The 16,690-nt window shown below is 41.6% G+C and overlaps 1 protein-coding gene across 1 annotated transcript; it reads right to left on the bottom strand.

Moving 5' to 3' along the window:
* Positions 1–648: 648 nt before the first annotated feature.
* Positions 649–16,158, bottom strand: LOC124039921 (leucine-rich repeat-containing protein 4B-like). Its single transcript, XM_046356476.1, has 3 exons — positions 15,781–16,158; positions 3,258–3,856; positions 649–3,127 (listed from the first exon to the last, which is right to left on the bottom strand). Exons 2-3 carry the CDS (start codon positions 3,498–3,500, stop codon positions 1,115–1,117), a joined length of 2,256 nt encoding a protein of 751 aa, XP_046212432.1. The 5' UTR covers positions 3,501–3,856; positions 15,781–16,158; the 3' UTR covers positions 649–1,114.
* Between the last annotated feature and the right edge of the window lie 532 nt (positions 16,159–16,690).

The following is a 16,690-nucleotide window of genomic DNA, read 5'->3' on the forward strand; positions in this document are numbered from 1 at the left end:
TTATGTAGCATCAAAATGGTCACCATGAGAAAGGAGTTCATAACAAATTCCCCACTTCTAGCAAATATCTTGCCACTGATCTGTTGTTTTACACTTTGTCAACATTTCCATTGCCCATACAATTCTTTGCATGATATTAGCTCACTGTTGAGTTATTTCACCTGCATTTGCTGATGGCACATGCAGGCACCTGAAGCTCTCATTTGAATAATCAAGTAGCCTGCTGGAATATATGGAATATACTCTCAAAACGAACCAGAACAGAATTGTCCAGTTATCACAGACAAAAAGCTTGTCTTACAGAACACTGGGGGACCTCTCCTACGATTTTACAATATTCATGGAAGCCAAATTCATAGCATCACAATGAGTGTTGCAATTGAGCCCTTCTGTTTTGGATGAGTAGCCAAACTCAAAACATATGTAGTGTATAATTCAACCTTCACAATCACCACCCCTGATAATTCACAAAACAAACTATGACAGCTCATACATCCTCCAAAATATCTCTGCATTGGAATCTGCAATGTTACATACTCAAATGAAAATATACTTATAGAATTTGTGAATTTTCACAGTAATTTGTACTGTACTGTACCCTTTGTCCTTCCATTTATGCCTACCTACGGCCTCAAGGGAGACTACCAGAGTGTCTTTCACAAGTGTTTTCTGTAAAAGAGAAATGACTAGAAATGTCTAGTCCTGTTATGTCTCATAACTCAAACTTCAATGTGGTACGTGCTGTGCATGTCTTGACAGACTGGCCAACAATGACTTAGGGAATTGAGCCACAGTACTTTCTTCTATGTGAATACAAGTCATAGAAACTGCAAGAAACATTTGCTTTGGCACAGATTTACATTGTAGCGATGTTCGATATTTAACTCCATTGCCGTGACCGTTACTACAAACACAAGTGGCCCATTGTGGTAATCCTTGGCTCAGTACACTTTAGCTGACCAGCCTATGCGTTTGTGTATTGCGGTGTCAGTCTATCCTCTCTCTTGGTGTAATGTCAATGCACTGTAGTGTCTAATCATTCAGTGCGTAAACCAGCCATCAATCCCCTCTCTGTCGTTCCCTTGCACTCTCTCTCTTTCCTCACTCTTTGTTCTCAAATTTGAGTCTCTTGAACGTTTTCCTTTGAGTTTCCCTTGAACAGAAGAGGTTCCATTTGTGGGTTCTGGTTCTGGCCCATGAAACCCTTGATCGATCCATGTAATCCCATGGGGGGCATGGGGAGGGACATTGGCAGAGGTGGAGAAACAGAAAGAGGGTTGGTGTTGGTGCCATTTCCAGACATGGTCTGGAAAGTGGCGGAGGGGATTGGAACCTGTGTACAGGAGATTGGGATATCCTGGCCTTGCTGGTTAAGTGGAGATAGATTGTTCTTGTTGCTTAGAGTACCGACTCCTGCCCCTGTCCCAATGCTCAGACCCATCACATTGTTGTTGAAATGATTGGCCTTGTAGTAATGGTTAAGATGCTCTGATCGCCCAATGTTGGGAAGGTTGACTATTTCCGGGTGATGCATCCTCAATGTTCCGTCTCCTCCGCACCCAGATTGCATGGTCGATCCCCCTGAGATGCCGCTCCCGGCCCCGGCACCAATCTCGTCTTCCACGTTGATGATCTCAATAGCACGGGTGGGGCCATGGTGCTTGTGCAGCTGGTGCTGCTTCCTCAGCTTGTAGAAGACCACAAGCATCACGGCTGCCATGAAGGTGATGGCCACAAAGCAGCCAATGATGATCTTGGTGGTCTTCATCACGTCGTCCAGGCCAGTAATGTTTGTGACATCCATTATCGACACTGTGACTGTATTTTCAGTGTTTCTGGTGGCACGCGGGGAGAAAGAGTGGAGAGAAGAGCGAGATGGAGATATGGTGAATCCAGCCCTGCCTTTACCCAGTACCCCTCCTGAAAAAGTGGGACCCAGGTAATCTGGTGGTACGTAGGTTTCGTTGATGTACTGCCTACCAGCATCCTCACCATTGTTTGTTTCCACGGTTTCAACAGTGACGGTGGTGAAGAAGCTGTAGGGGTTGCTGGAGTCGGAGGAGGACACGTTGAGCACTGCAGTCGCCGTGGTGTTGCCTGCGGAGTTGGTCACCATGCAGGTGTATTGGCCCGTGTCCTGCACAGTAACGTTGGTGAAATTCAGGGTTCCGTCGTGAAGGACTGAGATCCTGACGCGGTACGATCCATGGGTCATGAGGGTGCCATTTGGGGTGAGCCAGTTGACAGACGTCATGGAGGTGCCAGTGCGACACTTCAGCTCCGCGGCCATACCCTCTGTGACATTGAGGTCGGTGGGTGGCTCTACGATGACGGGAGCGTAGCATGTGAAGTGGCTCTGGTCCAGCTCACCGATGTAGCGGCCCTTCAGGACTGGGGGCGCGTGGCAACGGGCACAGCATGTGGTGTTACTGGGCACTGTCTCCTTGAGCCACCAACTGAGCCACAGGACATCGCAGTTGCACACCCAGGGGTTGTGGTTGAGGTGCACCCGCTCCAACTGGTGCAGCGGGGTGAAGAGGTCGTGGGGCAGTGAATGCAGAGAGTTGTGGGACAGGTTGAGCTCCTCCAGGTTCTTCAGGTCGTCAAAGGCATTGCGCTCAATGACCGTCACCTTGGAGTGCATGAGCCACAGCTTGCGCAGTGACACCAGGCCCTGGAAGGAGCCCGGCCTGACGATCCCCAGCTGGTTTCCTGACAGCTCCAGCTCCTCCAGTCTGACCAAGGGTGTGAGGTTGGGGATGTCCTTCAGGCCGCACATGCCCAGGTTCAGGAAGCGCAAGTTGACCAGGCCCTCAAAGGCGGCCTCAGAGATGTAGTCCAGCTTTCTGAGTTCGCCCAGGTCGAGGCGGCGCAGGGAGGGAACGCGGTGAAAAGCGTACGCTGGCAGTGTCTCGATGGGGTTGTTCCGTAGCCAGAGCTCCCGCAGCTTGCTGAGGTACTCAAAGGCCTGCGATGGTACCAGCGTGAGGCGATTGTCAAAGAGCTCAAGGGTGTTGAGGTTTGGCAGGCCATTGAACGCGCCCACCTCAATCTGTCGGATGTGATTCTTGGAGAGCTGCAGTATTTCCAAATGCCGCAGGTGCTTGAACGTGTCTGACTTTATCACCTGTTGAGAGATATAAAAACATGCTGGTACATTGTAGCCATATGAAACCTCTCTGCCGTAAAGCATACTCTGTTCATATGCGTACATGTATGAATCGTGGGTAAATGTAATGAGAGAAAGGCATATTTACCTGAATCGTGTTCTCTTGTAAGTTGAGGTATCTTGTGTTCACAGATATACTATCCGGTACGTCCTCTAAACTCTTCCTTGTACAGATGACGCGGCTTGCCTGATTGGAGCAGCTACAGGGGTTGGGACATGGGGGCACGGCCCCTGTCAGCTGAGGTCCATGGTGGTGAAGCCACAGCAAAAGCTGGACCAACCAGAGGAGGGGGGAGGGGGTGGAGGGGCTGGTCATCATGACAACATGCATGGCAAATTGGTCATGACCCACCCTTAGTTCTATTATGTTGATAAATCACCTCTGATACAAGACAATTAAGCGGTTCTCTTGATGTTCATTTTACCAGTACATTCTATTCTTCTCTTTCAAGTCATTTTAAAAACCACGAAGAACTGTTAGATATTAAATGGTCTCTTGATTTATCATTTATATTTCCTCACTTGACTTTGTTCATGTCAGTTTAAATATAGAATGCCGTCTATTTTTCAGCATATTTTTTTGGGAGAATTAATAATTGTCCCCTGACAATTATTCCAATAAAAAAGGAGTTGTTTGGTGAATCGGCTCTTGAAAGGAGTGTCTCTATGGAGGGTAGATGCTCCTCACTGTAGGAGGGAGAGAGCGAGAAAGAAAGAAAGAAAGAAAGAAAGAAAGAAAGAAAGAAAGAAAGAAAGAAAGAAAGAAAGAAAGAAAGAAAGAAAGAAAGAAAGAAAGAAAGAAAGAAAGAAAGAAAGAAAGAAAGGGGATCAGACAACTGAACAAGGCATAAGTACTGACACATTAAGCTCTGTAACTGTAGAAGCACTGTGAAATATTTAATCATGTGGAATGCAATTGCAAGATTGATGGTCAATAGACAAAATGCATTGAAAGCATGTAACCTTTCAGGTTTACACTAGAGCATTGGTTCTCACAAATTAGGCTCTAGAGCCTACTAGTGAGTCACCTACTATTTCATTCATAGGTCGAGGTAAAAATGTTGGTTGAGGCTTGATACTTGTTCAAAAGGTGGATCACAAAATTCTAAAGAGCTCACTTGAAAGCTAAGGTGTGTCACAACTCAAAGCACCACAGGCCTAGAGCAAAATAAATATTGGTCTTGAAATAAATGTAGCGTTTGATTCATTACTCAATGATGAGAGTAAAAGAAACACTTTTGGTATTTATGAGCACAATCATACACACGGTAATGTGCGTGGAGAAAAGGTATTTGCAGAGATAAATAGCCTTGATCACATACCAACATCACTTTAAAAGACAATAACAAGCAATTACTGTACTGTCAGTTTGAAATGATATTTAATGAAGTATAACCCATTTTTAAAATAAATGTTACACAACTATTGCTACATGAGGGAAACAGCTTAAAGTTTCCCCACATCCAATACATGGTGACCTTGCTCTATTGTTCTGAAAGACAGATATTCATTGAATCACAATCGGTTGTACTGATTACTAAGAACTGGGGGGTTTGCTTTGTGATACTGAGGGGCAGGGACGCAACTTCGGTTTTAGATGTGGGGGGGACATAATATACTGTGCCTTCGGAAAGTTTTCAGACCCCTCGACTTTTTACACATTATGTTACATTACAGGCTAATTCTAAAATGGATTAAATCAAACCATTTCCTCAACAATCTACACACACTACGCATAACGACAAAGTGAACATTTTTGCAGATATATTACAAATTTACAACTGTAATACCTTATTTACATAAGTATTCAGACCCTTTGCTATGAGACTCAAAATTGAGCTCAGGTGCATCCTGTTTCCATTGATCATCTTTGAGATGTTTCTACAATTTGTTTGGAGTCCACCTGTGGTAAATTCAACTGATTGGACATGACTTGGAAAGGCACACACTTGTCTATATAAGGTCCCACAGTTGACAGTGCATTCCAGAGCAAAAACCAAGCCATGAGTTTGAAGGAATTATCCGTAGAGCTCAGATACTGGATTGTGTCGAGGCACAGATCTGGGGAAGAGCACCAAAACATTTCATCAGCATTGAAGGTCCCCAAGAACACTGTGTCCTCCTTGAATAAGTTTATATACGGTGCGTTCAGAAAGTATTCAGACCCCTTGAATTTTTCCACATTTTGTTACATTTTGTCATTATTCCTATTGAAAGTGTGTGTTTTCAAATCCAAACTGAATGGTTATTGTTAAATACTAGTCTCAACCGATGTTGCACAATTAATGAGGGCTTCCTGTAACTGACTGAGGGGAAGGTGTAAGATAACTTTTATGCAAAATGTTACTACTACTTTGAGTGAGATGTATTCATTTTTGTCGTTACAGCCTTATTCTAAAATGGATTAAATTGTTCCCCCCCCCATCAATCCCACACAATACCCCATAATGACAAATCGAAAACAGTTTTTTTTCAACAGTTTTTGCAAATGTATTAAAATAAAGAAATGAAATATTACATTTACATAAGTATTCAGACCCTTTACTCAGTACTTTGTTTAAGCACATTTGGCAGTGATTACAGCCTCGAGTCTTAATGTGTATGACGTTACATGCTTGGCACACCTGTACTTGGTCTCTCCAGAGATGTTCGATCGGGTTCAAGTCCGGGCTATGGCTGGGCAACTCAAGGACATTCGGAGACTTGTCCCGAACCCACTCCTGCATTGTCTTGGCTATGTACTTAGGGTCATTGTCCTGTTGGAAGGTGAACCTTCACCCCAGAATGAGGTTCTGAGCACTCTAGAGCAAGTTTTCATCAAGAATCTCTCTGTACTTTTCTCCGTTCATCTTTCCCTCAATCCTGACCAGTCTCCCAGTCCCTGTCACTGAAAAACATCCCAACAGGATGCTAACACCATCATGCTTCACCGTAGGGATGTTGCAAGGTTTCCTCCAGACGTGACCCTTGGCATTCAGGCCAAATAATTCAATCTTGGTTTCATCAGACCAGAGAATTGTTTTTCTCATGGTCTGAGTGTCTTTAGGTGCCTTTTGGCAAACTCCAAGAGGGCTTTGATGTGCCTTTTACTGAGGAGTAGCTTCCATCTGGCCATGCTACTGTAAAAGCCTGATTGGTGGAGTACTGCAGAGATGGTTGTCCTTCTGGAAGTTTCTCCCATCTCCACAGAGGAACTCTAGAGCTCTGTCTGAGTGACCATCGGATTCTTGGTCACCTCCCTGACCAACTTCTTCCATTTAAGAATGATGGAGGCCACTCTGTTTTTGAGATGTTTCTACAATTTGTTTGGAGTCCACCTGTGGTAAATTCAACCACAACGTTGCCTCGTTTTGTATCACATTCCAACTATAAAACTGGGGGGGGGGGCATGTCCCCTTTGTCCCCAGTGAAAGTTGCTGAGGTGTACTGCCACACCAAAGTGTAACCCAGTTATCTGCACCTCTCCTGACTGGTCTGCATCTACACCTTTCCTGACTGGTCTGCATCTACACCTCTCCTGACTGGTCTGCATCTACACCTCTCCTGATTGGTCTGCATCTACACCTCTCCTGACTGGTCTGCATCTACACCTCTCCTGACTGGTCTGCATCTGCACCTCTCCTGACTGGTCTGCATCTGCACCTGACTGTTCTGCTTCCTCCAATAGGCCTATAGGGTTGGACTGGGGTGCAAGATCCTGAATTAAACTTGAGGGACCCCCTAGTATTGCTTCTACACTCCCCTCATATGTATTTAGGAATTTTTAATTTGGCTCTATACTCTAGCATTTTGGATTTGGATTTGAGATCAAATGTTTAATATGAGGCAACAATAAGGAATGCCACCCTTTATTTGAGGGTATTCTCATGCACATGATCTGTTTTACCATTTAGAAAGGAAAGCACTTCATGTAACTATTCTAGTATTTGGTCCATATTCCGTGCACACAATGTAACTACATCAAGCTTGTGACTCTAAAAACTGGTTGGGAGCATTTGAAATTTGATTAGGTTGTGTTTTGCCCGATAGTAACTGAACGGTGAATGATGTCTGGAGTAATGTTATTTCTAAGTGAGTAGATTAGATGTTTCTGAACACTTCCAGATTAATCCTGATAATGCCATGATTAAGAAAAATCATGAATGAATCATGAATAATGATGAGCGAGATGCTGTTCAGAGGCTACAACAAAAGATGCTTATCTCTCACCGTTACCAATAACAGGGAGGTTAACCTTTTTGGGGGGGGGGGGTATGATCTCTTTGCCTCATTCGTGATTATCCATAATAATATAAAATGACACATTATTTACCATTCAGTTCCTATTAGGGAAAACATCATTCAAAACAGAAACAAACCGCAAATGCATCCAACAAGTTTGTAGAGTTACAAGCTTAATGTTGTCATTGCGTGCAAGGAATATGGGACCAAATACGAAACAGTTGACTACTAATACACTATAAGTCAATGTCCAAATACTTATAACTTCTTCAAATGGGGGGACTAGATACATAAATCGCTTTAATTTCGAAAACAGCAAAACAGATATGTATTAAAATACCCTAAGATTATAAAGGTGACATTCTGTACCGTCGGCTAATATGAAACATTCTATCTGAAATCTAAAATGCTGGCGTAAAGAGCCAAATGAAGCATTTACCCTCACTATCCAAATACATATGGAGGGGAGTGTAATATCATTTCAATAGTCCATTACACAGTGAACAGGTTTTTCTGTTAAGCAACTCAGCCCTGCACCTCTCGTGTGATTACCATCAGGCTACTCAGGATGTACACATACTGCATTTCTTTTACACAAACAAGTAATTTATAGGTTATTGATGTGTACCAACTATATGATTTCTACCTGGTCGTTTCTGCCACATAGAATACAGTGCTTCCACAATTTGTATTTAACCTTTATTTTTTAATGTAGGAAAGTCAGTTAATTAAGAAGAAATTCTTATTTATAATGACGGCCTTCCCCGGCCAAACCCTAACCCGGACGACGCTGGGCCAATTGTGCGCCGGAATTTGGGTAGTAAAATAGCTAACATGGTCATCTTAGCATATATACAAACATGGGAACCCCATTCCATCCTCCTCCACACAAACTACCCTGTACTGTCCCTTTAATACCGACAAAAGATGGAGACTTTCAATAAAATAATGTATGTAGGTCAAGGCCCTGCTGTTCAAACATTCATATCATACTTCTCTGGTGAATAGTCAGATTTGAACCCAGGTTTAGAGTTAGCCCAAAACATCCTCTCTCCGATTCAGTACCGTTAATTCATGTGGTCCTAGAAACCTGGTTGCTATGGCACCGGACTCACACACCATCTTGTGTTTTACTGCCCAGTGCACTATCCTATTCCACTCTAGCACTGTGCAGTTAGCAGTTTGCTAGCAGATGTACTTCAGTTGTTTTCAACAAATCAGTGTCTCTCTTTTTGCTCAATTAACACGTAAGCCACAAGCTTTTAGGGTTCCGTAGGCTACTACATGGTCGAGTGACTGCATGTCAACAGCCCACACTTGCTCAGTAGTCATAATATATTTCCTTCTCTGACAAAGGGGTCATTAAGAAAGTGCTTTACAAGTGTTCAAAGAATTCACCCAAACCAATCTCAGTAATAGTAATAATTATTGAGTAGCCTCAGTGAGTCCAATATATTTTTACACCAAACGTAACATATATACAGGGGAAAGAAAGAAACCGTTAATTGCACATACACCAACATGTCACAGTATCTGGTTCAGTGATGATCCCTCAAAACGTATGCATTGCACACGAAGGCCGACTCTTGCCTTTCACAATAACAGGAAACAAACTCTTCATGAATCCTAATCGGCATACAGTATAGGCAGCAGATTAGGTAAACATCAATCGCTTTTCAAATATTTATTGTTTTAGCAGCCATTAAGAATATGTTAATTATAGGTCTACAGAAATGTTCTTTACCCACCCTCACACCAGCCACACCTGTCATTCAGGGCAGGTGGGGCAGAGGCCCACCTGTTTTGAGCACTACATTTCTAGAAAATAAAAAATAAAACGTTCTGGGTGCTTGCCTGTTTTGCATGTTATTTAGGCATTAATACATGTCACATATCAGTTTGCAAACAATGTAAAACAAATAAAATACCAGTCAAAAGTTTGGACACACCTACTCATTCCAGGATTTCTTTATTTTGACTATTTTGTACATTGTAGAATAATAGTGAAGACATCAAAACTATGAAATAACACATATGGAATCATGTAGTAAGCAAAAAAAGTGTTAAAGAAATCAAAATATATTTTATATTTGAGATTATTCAAAGTAGCCACCCTTTGCCTTGATGACAGCTTTGCAACTTCTGGCATGCTCTCAACCAGGTTCATGAGGTAGTCACCGGGAATGCATTTCAATTAACAGGTGTGCCTTGTTAAAAGTTCATTTGTGGAATTTCTTTCCTTCTTAATGTGTATGAGCCAGGAAGGAGTGGTAAACAGAAGATAGCCCTATTTGCTAAAAGACCAAGTCCATATTATGGCATGACCAGCTCAAATAAGCAAAGAGACACAACTGTCCATATTTACTTTAAGACATGAAGGTCAGTCAACGCGGAAAATGTCAAGAACTTTGAAGGTTTCTTCAAGTGCAGTCACAAAAACCGTAAAGCGCTATGATGAAACTGGCTCTGATGAGGATCGCCACAGGAAATGAAGACCCAGAGTTACCTCTACTGCAGATGATAAGTTCATTAGAGTTACCAGCCTCAGAAATTGCAGGCCAAATAAATCCGTTACAGAGTTCAACAAACAGACACATCTCAACATCAACTGTCCAGAGGAGACTCCGTAAATCAGTCCTTCTTTGCAGGACTTGCTGCAAAGAAGCCACTTCTAAAGGACACCAATAAGAAGAAGAGACTTGCTTGGGCCAAGAAACACAAGCAATGGACATTAGACTGGGGAATTTTGTCCTTTAGTCTGTTTTGAGATTTTTGTCCAAATTCCAAATTTGTGTTCAAATTTGAGATTTTTGGTTCCAACTGTAGTGTCCTAGTGAGACGCAGAGTAGGTGAAGGGATGATCTCCGCATGTGTGGTACCCACTGTGACGCATAGAGGAGGAGATGTGATGGTGTGGGGGGTGCTTTGCTTGTGAAACTGTCTGTGATTTATTTAGAATTCAAGGCACACAGCCTTCTGCAGCGATTCGCCATCGCATCTGGTTTGCACTTAGTTAGACTATCATTTGCTTTTCAACAATACAATGACCTAACACACCTCCAGGCTGTGTAAGGGCTATTTGACCAAGAAGGAGAGTTATTGAATGATGCATCAGATGACCTGGCCTCCACAATCACTCAACCTCAACCCAATTGAGATGGTTTGGATGATTTGGACTGCAGAGTGAAGGAAAAGCAGCCAACAAGTGCTCAGCATATGTTGGAATTCCTTCAAGACTGTTGGAAAAGCATTCCAGGTGAAGCTGGTTGAGAGAATGCCAAGAGTGTGCAATGCTGTCATCAAGGCAAAGGGTGGCTGCAAAGGGTGGCTGCTATGAAGAATCTAAAATCTAAAATATATTTAGATTTGTTTAATACTTTTTTGGTTACTACATAATTCCATGTGTTATTTCATAGTTACGATGTCTTCACTATTACACTACAATGTAGGAAATAGTAAAAATAAAGAAAAACTCTTGAATGAGTAGGTGTGCCCAAACGTCTGACTGGTAGTGTATATCACTGACTTAATAAAGCTGCATACAAGCATGGTCTCTTTTTTTGTTTTCTTCGGGTAATGCAGCTCCAAAATGCAGGTGTTTCAGCCTAGCTCAGTGCTTTCTATGGTGATGGGGCTAGCCAGCAGAAAATACGGAGCGTTGCGCCGTGATTGGCTCAGTGTTTCGTCACTCATAGGGACACTACGTCACCTCCAAGTTTAAGGGCGGACCTTGAAAATTATAGCCCCTTGAGTGCTGCCATAGAGTTACATTAGAAGTGCCCATCCAAGAAGGCTCAAGGTCATTGGCCACAGATAAAACAACGTCAAATCACGTTATATCTACAGTAGCTTTGATTGGACTGATCATGTCAACATTATACTTTCAAAATCTTACCTAGCGGTCATCATCATGACTCAAGTCAACAATCTACTGGCAAATCCTTTTTAATCCTTATCATATGAAGAGAAATAATGAAGATAAATTATAGATACAACATATGGTGCTCATTGGCCATTGGACATAAACATTACTCAACAAGTTGGAAATCGCAAATTCAACAATAAGTGGTTTGGAAGGAATCAGTGGCTAACTGCAAGCATTGCAAAGCAATCATTAGCCTGCTATTCAGTGGAGTGGCTGTGTGGTCCCAAGTCTAATATTAAGGGTCTCTTTTCCTAGTTGAAAATAATAAACATTCAACATTGACCATGCTGTCAATGAAGCATGATATGTGCTGCACTCAAAACAACTGTTAACTCGGAAGAGCCAAATCTGACTTTAGTGAGTTCAAGACAATTGGGAAGTTGGGAAAAATGAGCTACGACTGGGAAAATACGTTTTGAACTTTCATTGAACTCAGAACTTGGGACTCTTTCTAGAGCTACGACCTGAAGAGCACTGACGTCATCATGATTCAACCTTTTTTCCCAAGTTCCCAGTTGTCTTGAAAGCACCACAAATCCAGAGAATGACAGACTTTGATGACAAAGTTTTATGACAACATTTACCCACAAAGGACCGCCGCACATCCTTCCTGTTCAAGTGACCACAACAAGGTGAGTCCAAAAATGTATTGTATGCTGCTTCATAAATTATGTTTTTTTGCCAGGGAGATATGTATACTGTAGCTAATAAAGTAATACTAAGTGCATGTTGTGTAATAAGCTGTTAGTAGCCCATGTGCCTCCCCCTCATAATTTGGTCTATTTTCAGCCCCTTAATTTCGCCTACTGTTCTGACTTGGTGGTGCACATGTAGCCTATAACCTGTTTTTGAGAAATGTAATCATCAAATATTGCAAGAGCTTTCATTGTCTGCTTATATGCCCACTTTATTTATCCTACAGTTCTGACTTGGTGTACAGGGAGAACACTGTAAGAACAGCCCATTTTCTGAATTCTGTCACCGTCGGTCTTAGCTCGCTCATTAATGTCTTAATAGAAATTATGGATTGCCTCTTATCCGCTCGTCGTCACCCTTATGCCATAGTTTGTGCATCTCAATTGTCAGTAGAAACCACATTAGTTTAAGCAAGTCAGCCATATCAGCTATGTTTTTTTAAAGGCAGTAAATGAGGCTGAGCAAACTGTTTCGCTGCCAGACAAGGCTCCGCTGATAGCCAGGTGTAGCAGTGGTATAGTGTAATTAATGTATTGTTAACATTGTTAATGTTGTGTTGTGTAGTGGCTTAGGTGGCATGCATCCCACATGGTTTTTTCCCACTACCAAGATTTACATGCGAAAATCGCCACTGAAACCAGCACACACACACACCAAAGTACAGTTTCAATCCATGATCCTCCACTATAATTGCAACATTGAGACAAATTATTATTGTGTCAATGTGCATAACATAGCCTCCAGGTCTTTGCAACAGACAGTAGAATTGGAGAAGGGGAATATATTCAATGTGTGTGGTGTCCGCTCACAATCTAAGTGGGGCCTACACTACAGGATGATGCCTCTGAGACAATGGGCCTGTCCATAATTGTGAAAATGTCCCATTTTATCGTGCCGATCTTGTTCAGGAAATGTCCATTTTCATTATATAAGAACTGTATGTTGGGCTTTACAAGACGACAGAGAGACAAACCATTGTAAAACAAGTTAATTAGCCAGACCCATGGCTTGATAGGGGAAAGATTGCTCTTCACTAAGGGCTCGATTCAATCCGTATTGCGGAAGAGCCGTGGTATAGAGTGATTTAAATGTAAAGGTATTTTCCGATTGAGCCGATATATGCAGTGTTTACCGTGAATCTCTGTGACAAAGTGGGAACATTGCAATAAATGTTTACTGCTCTATCTTCAGCAATATGGACTGAATCCAGCCCTAAGACTCATTCCAAGGCCATCAAAACATCTAACAGAACACACATTGTTGTCCATAGATGTATCCCTTTTTTGAGGTCACTTTCATACACTCTGTGCACTGTCGATGGTACAATGGTGCAATTCTATAGTGCATATTCTCTTATTAGGGTCAATTGGTTACATATCAGTGGAGGCTCCTCAGAGGAGGAAGGGGGTGACAATCCTCCTCAGTGAATTTCATAACAATATACATTTTAAGCATTTTAAAAGTTATTATTTTTAGATAAAACTATACTAAATACAATCATGTCACCAAATAATTGATTAAAACACACGATTTGCAAAGAAGGTCTACAGTAGCCTCAACAGCACTCTGTTGGGTAGCACCATGGTGTAGCTGGAGGACAGCTCAGGGTACATTGACTTCAATACACAAACTAGGAGGCTCATGGTTCTCAACCCTTTCCATAGACTTACACAGTAATTATGACAACTTCCAGAGGATGTCCTCCAACCTTTCAGAGCTCTCCCAGTATGAACTGATATGTTGTCCACCCAATCAAATGATAGCTAGCACATCAGTGCATAACATGTGGTGAGTAGTTGACTCAAAGAGAGAGAAAGACAGTAGTTGAATAGTTTTTAACAAATTAATTTCTCCACAAACTAAAGGAGAAAGAGTGTCATTTCTTCCCACTTTCAGTTTCACTTACTTAGCTAGCAATTGCAGCTATCTAGTTTAGCCTACTGAAACACCCTACTCAAACAAAGGGATGCTATGTTAGCTAGCTAGCTATGACTTTCCAACACAACACATGGAACTCTTCCAAGTTAAGGTATACTTCTGGTTTGACTAATGTATTGCCACCGGGGCCCACCAGTGGAACTGCTTACTGACTGTACATTGTAACATTACTGCATGATTGTAGCGGGTTTACTAACACATTAGTTATATTAGCTATGATGACTATGACGTCACTTTAGCTAATATGGTGACAATGATGTAGGCTGTATGTAGCGGTTTGGCTTGGAAGGGTTTTTTCACCGGGTCACATACAGCTGATGTGTTGTGCATTGGACTCCACATGGGGGTGAGGAGGAGATCGCATAGATGCGAGAAGGAATACAACGTGACTGCAATGAAAGTGAACTGTGTTTACTCGTGATCAGAGGTGTATTCATTCTGCCGATTCTGCTGAAAAACATTCTCTACATGGTGGCACCCATGTACTACTACACACAATCAGTCGTGGGAGAAGAAAGCATTCAATCGTGAAGAAACAAATGATCTGCAACCTGCTGACCAAATGTTATACAAACACATGATTATTGTGTGATCACCATATTCTACCAATGCGTTATTCTTTGGATCTGGTCACATGTTGAGGTGATTATTGTGGGGTGACACTTACATAAATAGCCTTTGGTTATAATTTACTTCAAAAGCCTGCAACTATTATGTGCATTATTATGCAGTTATAATGCATTGTATAATGTAGACTATTATAATAGTCTTATATTAATCATGATTAAATAACAGCCATTTTGAGTCAGTTGAAATGTTGATAGATAACAGAGACATAGGCCTAATGTAGCCTGTTATACAGATTATTATGAGACAGTATAAAAGCTTAATAGCCTATATGGGTATAACAAGTTATAAAGCATTACACAAGCAGTCTTTAAGTGTTAGCATTTGTGGCTTTGAATATTCTTAGGCTAAAGGCTACCTGAGCATTAAGAGAGATCCTGTATACCAGGCTCAATTAGGCCTAATATTTACAGCTGGTCTGAGATTAACACAAAGCCACACAGGTGCAGCAGGCAAACATCATCTCCTGTAACTATGACAACACTAAATGGATTCGGAGTTGTTGAAGGTGGGAATCCGGTCAGGATGAGACTATTTAAACAATAGTTGAAATCGGTGTTTTATAGGGGAAATTATGTTACGGTTAAAATGGTGGCTTATACTTCATTTGCAGGGGATTTTTTAAATCTTCATTTGGTCATTTTACAGCATAAAATGGAGAGTCTAACTCATTGGAATAAAAAGTCGAATTAGATTATTCCCATATCATTCAAATGAAAAATAGTTGTAATCTATCCTCAGTGTATGACCAAAGCACAATAAACCCTGGTGACTATAAATGATCATATAATTCCAATAATGCAGCTAGCCTCGCGCTACGGCGCACCTTTGGAACGCAATTGAAATTAGAATAGGCCTAATTCTGCATTACAAAATGGCTTGCATCGACTCTCCTTGACTAAACTAAATAAATGCAACAAAAATAATGTTATTTAACATTAGGCAGATATGTTACAAAATAATCTGATGTATGATTCCAGCACCTTTTCTATTTGAAATTATCTTAAGAATGGCTTACAACACATTAGCTTTGATTTCCAACATTTTAAATTGTAACCCGATGGTTTCCCCCGATATTCATTTATACTAAGCAATTTGAGCAAATAAAACGGTAATGTCTCCACCTGATATACGCAGAATCATACCAAAATAACAAATAGGTTGACTACGACGGCCATTTCACCTACGTCCAATAGACTCATACCTTTCCGTTTCAATTTCTGGGGTGTGAGGTCGACGTTCTCTCTCCTTTCGTTCCCTCTCTTCTCGTCAGTTCCCCAACCCCTTAACTATCCCTCTTTTTCTCTTCTCTAAATTGATTAGCTCTCTTCCACGGATGTTAGCTCGGCTCTCTTGTATTCCGCAGCACCAACGCAACGAAGGGACTTTATACACCGATAGCACGTTCAACATAAGCAGAACCCACAAACTACACGAACAGGGTGCGGAAACGTATACATTAACATAGTTAAATCGTTAGTCAGTTCAAATAAGAACGAAATCCGTAATGGATGCATCCAAGCATCTTCTCATCCTTGGAGACGCGCGCAGGCAGCAAACGAGACGGCGCCCGTTTGGCATAGTATTTTCGCACTCCAGCATAAGCGACAGTTTACGCACATTCCGTTGGTCTGCAGCTGAATGCCACGAAGTCAGCGTAGACCACAACATGGACCACAGAAGACCAACCAACCATTGATTATGAACGGCCATGATCAAGAAACTTATTGTAAATAACAATTTGTTCTTAACTGACTTGCTTTGTTAAATGAAGGTTAATATATATATATATTCCAAGACATTTGTTCTTAACTGACTTGCTTAGTTAAATTAAGGTTAATATATATAAATATATATATATATTCCAAGACAAATGGCTGTGATGCACTAATGTCATTATGGTCTGTAATGCCAGGTGAGTGGGCTATTTTCAGGTCCAGTGGATTTGAGGGAACCTAGATACATCTATGGCCGGCCACAAACTGTAGTCACAGAGTGTAAAGTGTTTGATGTGACTAAGCACTCTATTGATCGATTCATTGATTGATTCTGCACATTTCAGGAAAAGTCGCACCGGATTTCTCTGCAGTGTGGTGGTCTTCAGATTATTGCTG

Source organism: Oncorhynchus gorbuscha, linkage group LG07, assembly GCF_021184085.1.
Source record: "Oncorhynchus gorbuscha isolate QuinsamMale2020 ecotype Even-year linkage group LG07, OgorEven_v1.0, whole genome shotgun sequence".
Classification (NCBI taxonomy): Eukaryota; Metazoa; Chordata; class Actinopteri; order Salmoniformes; family Salmonidae; genus Oncorhynchus; species Oncorhynchus gorbuscha.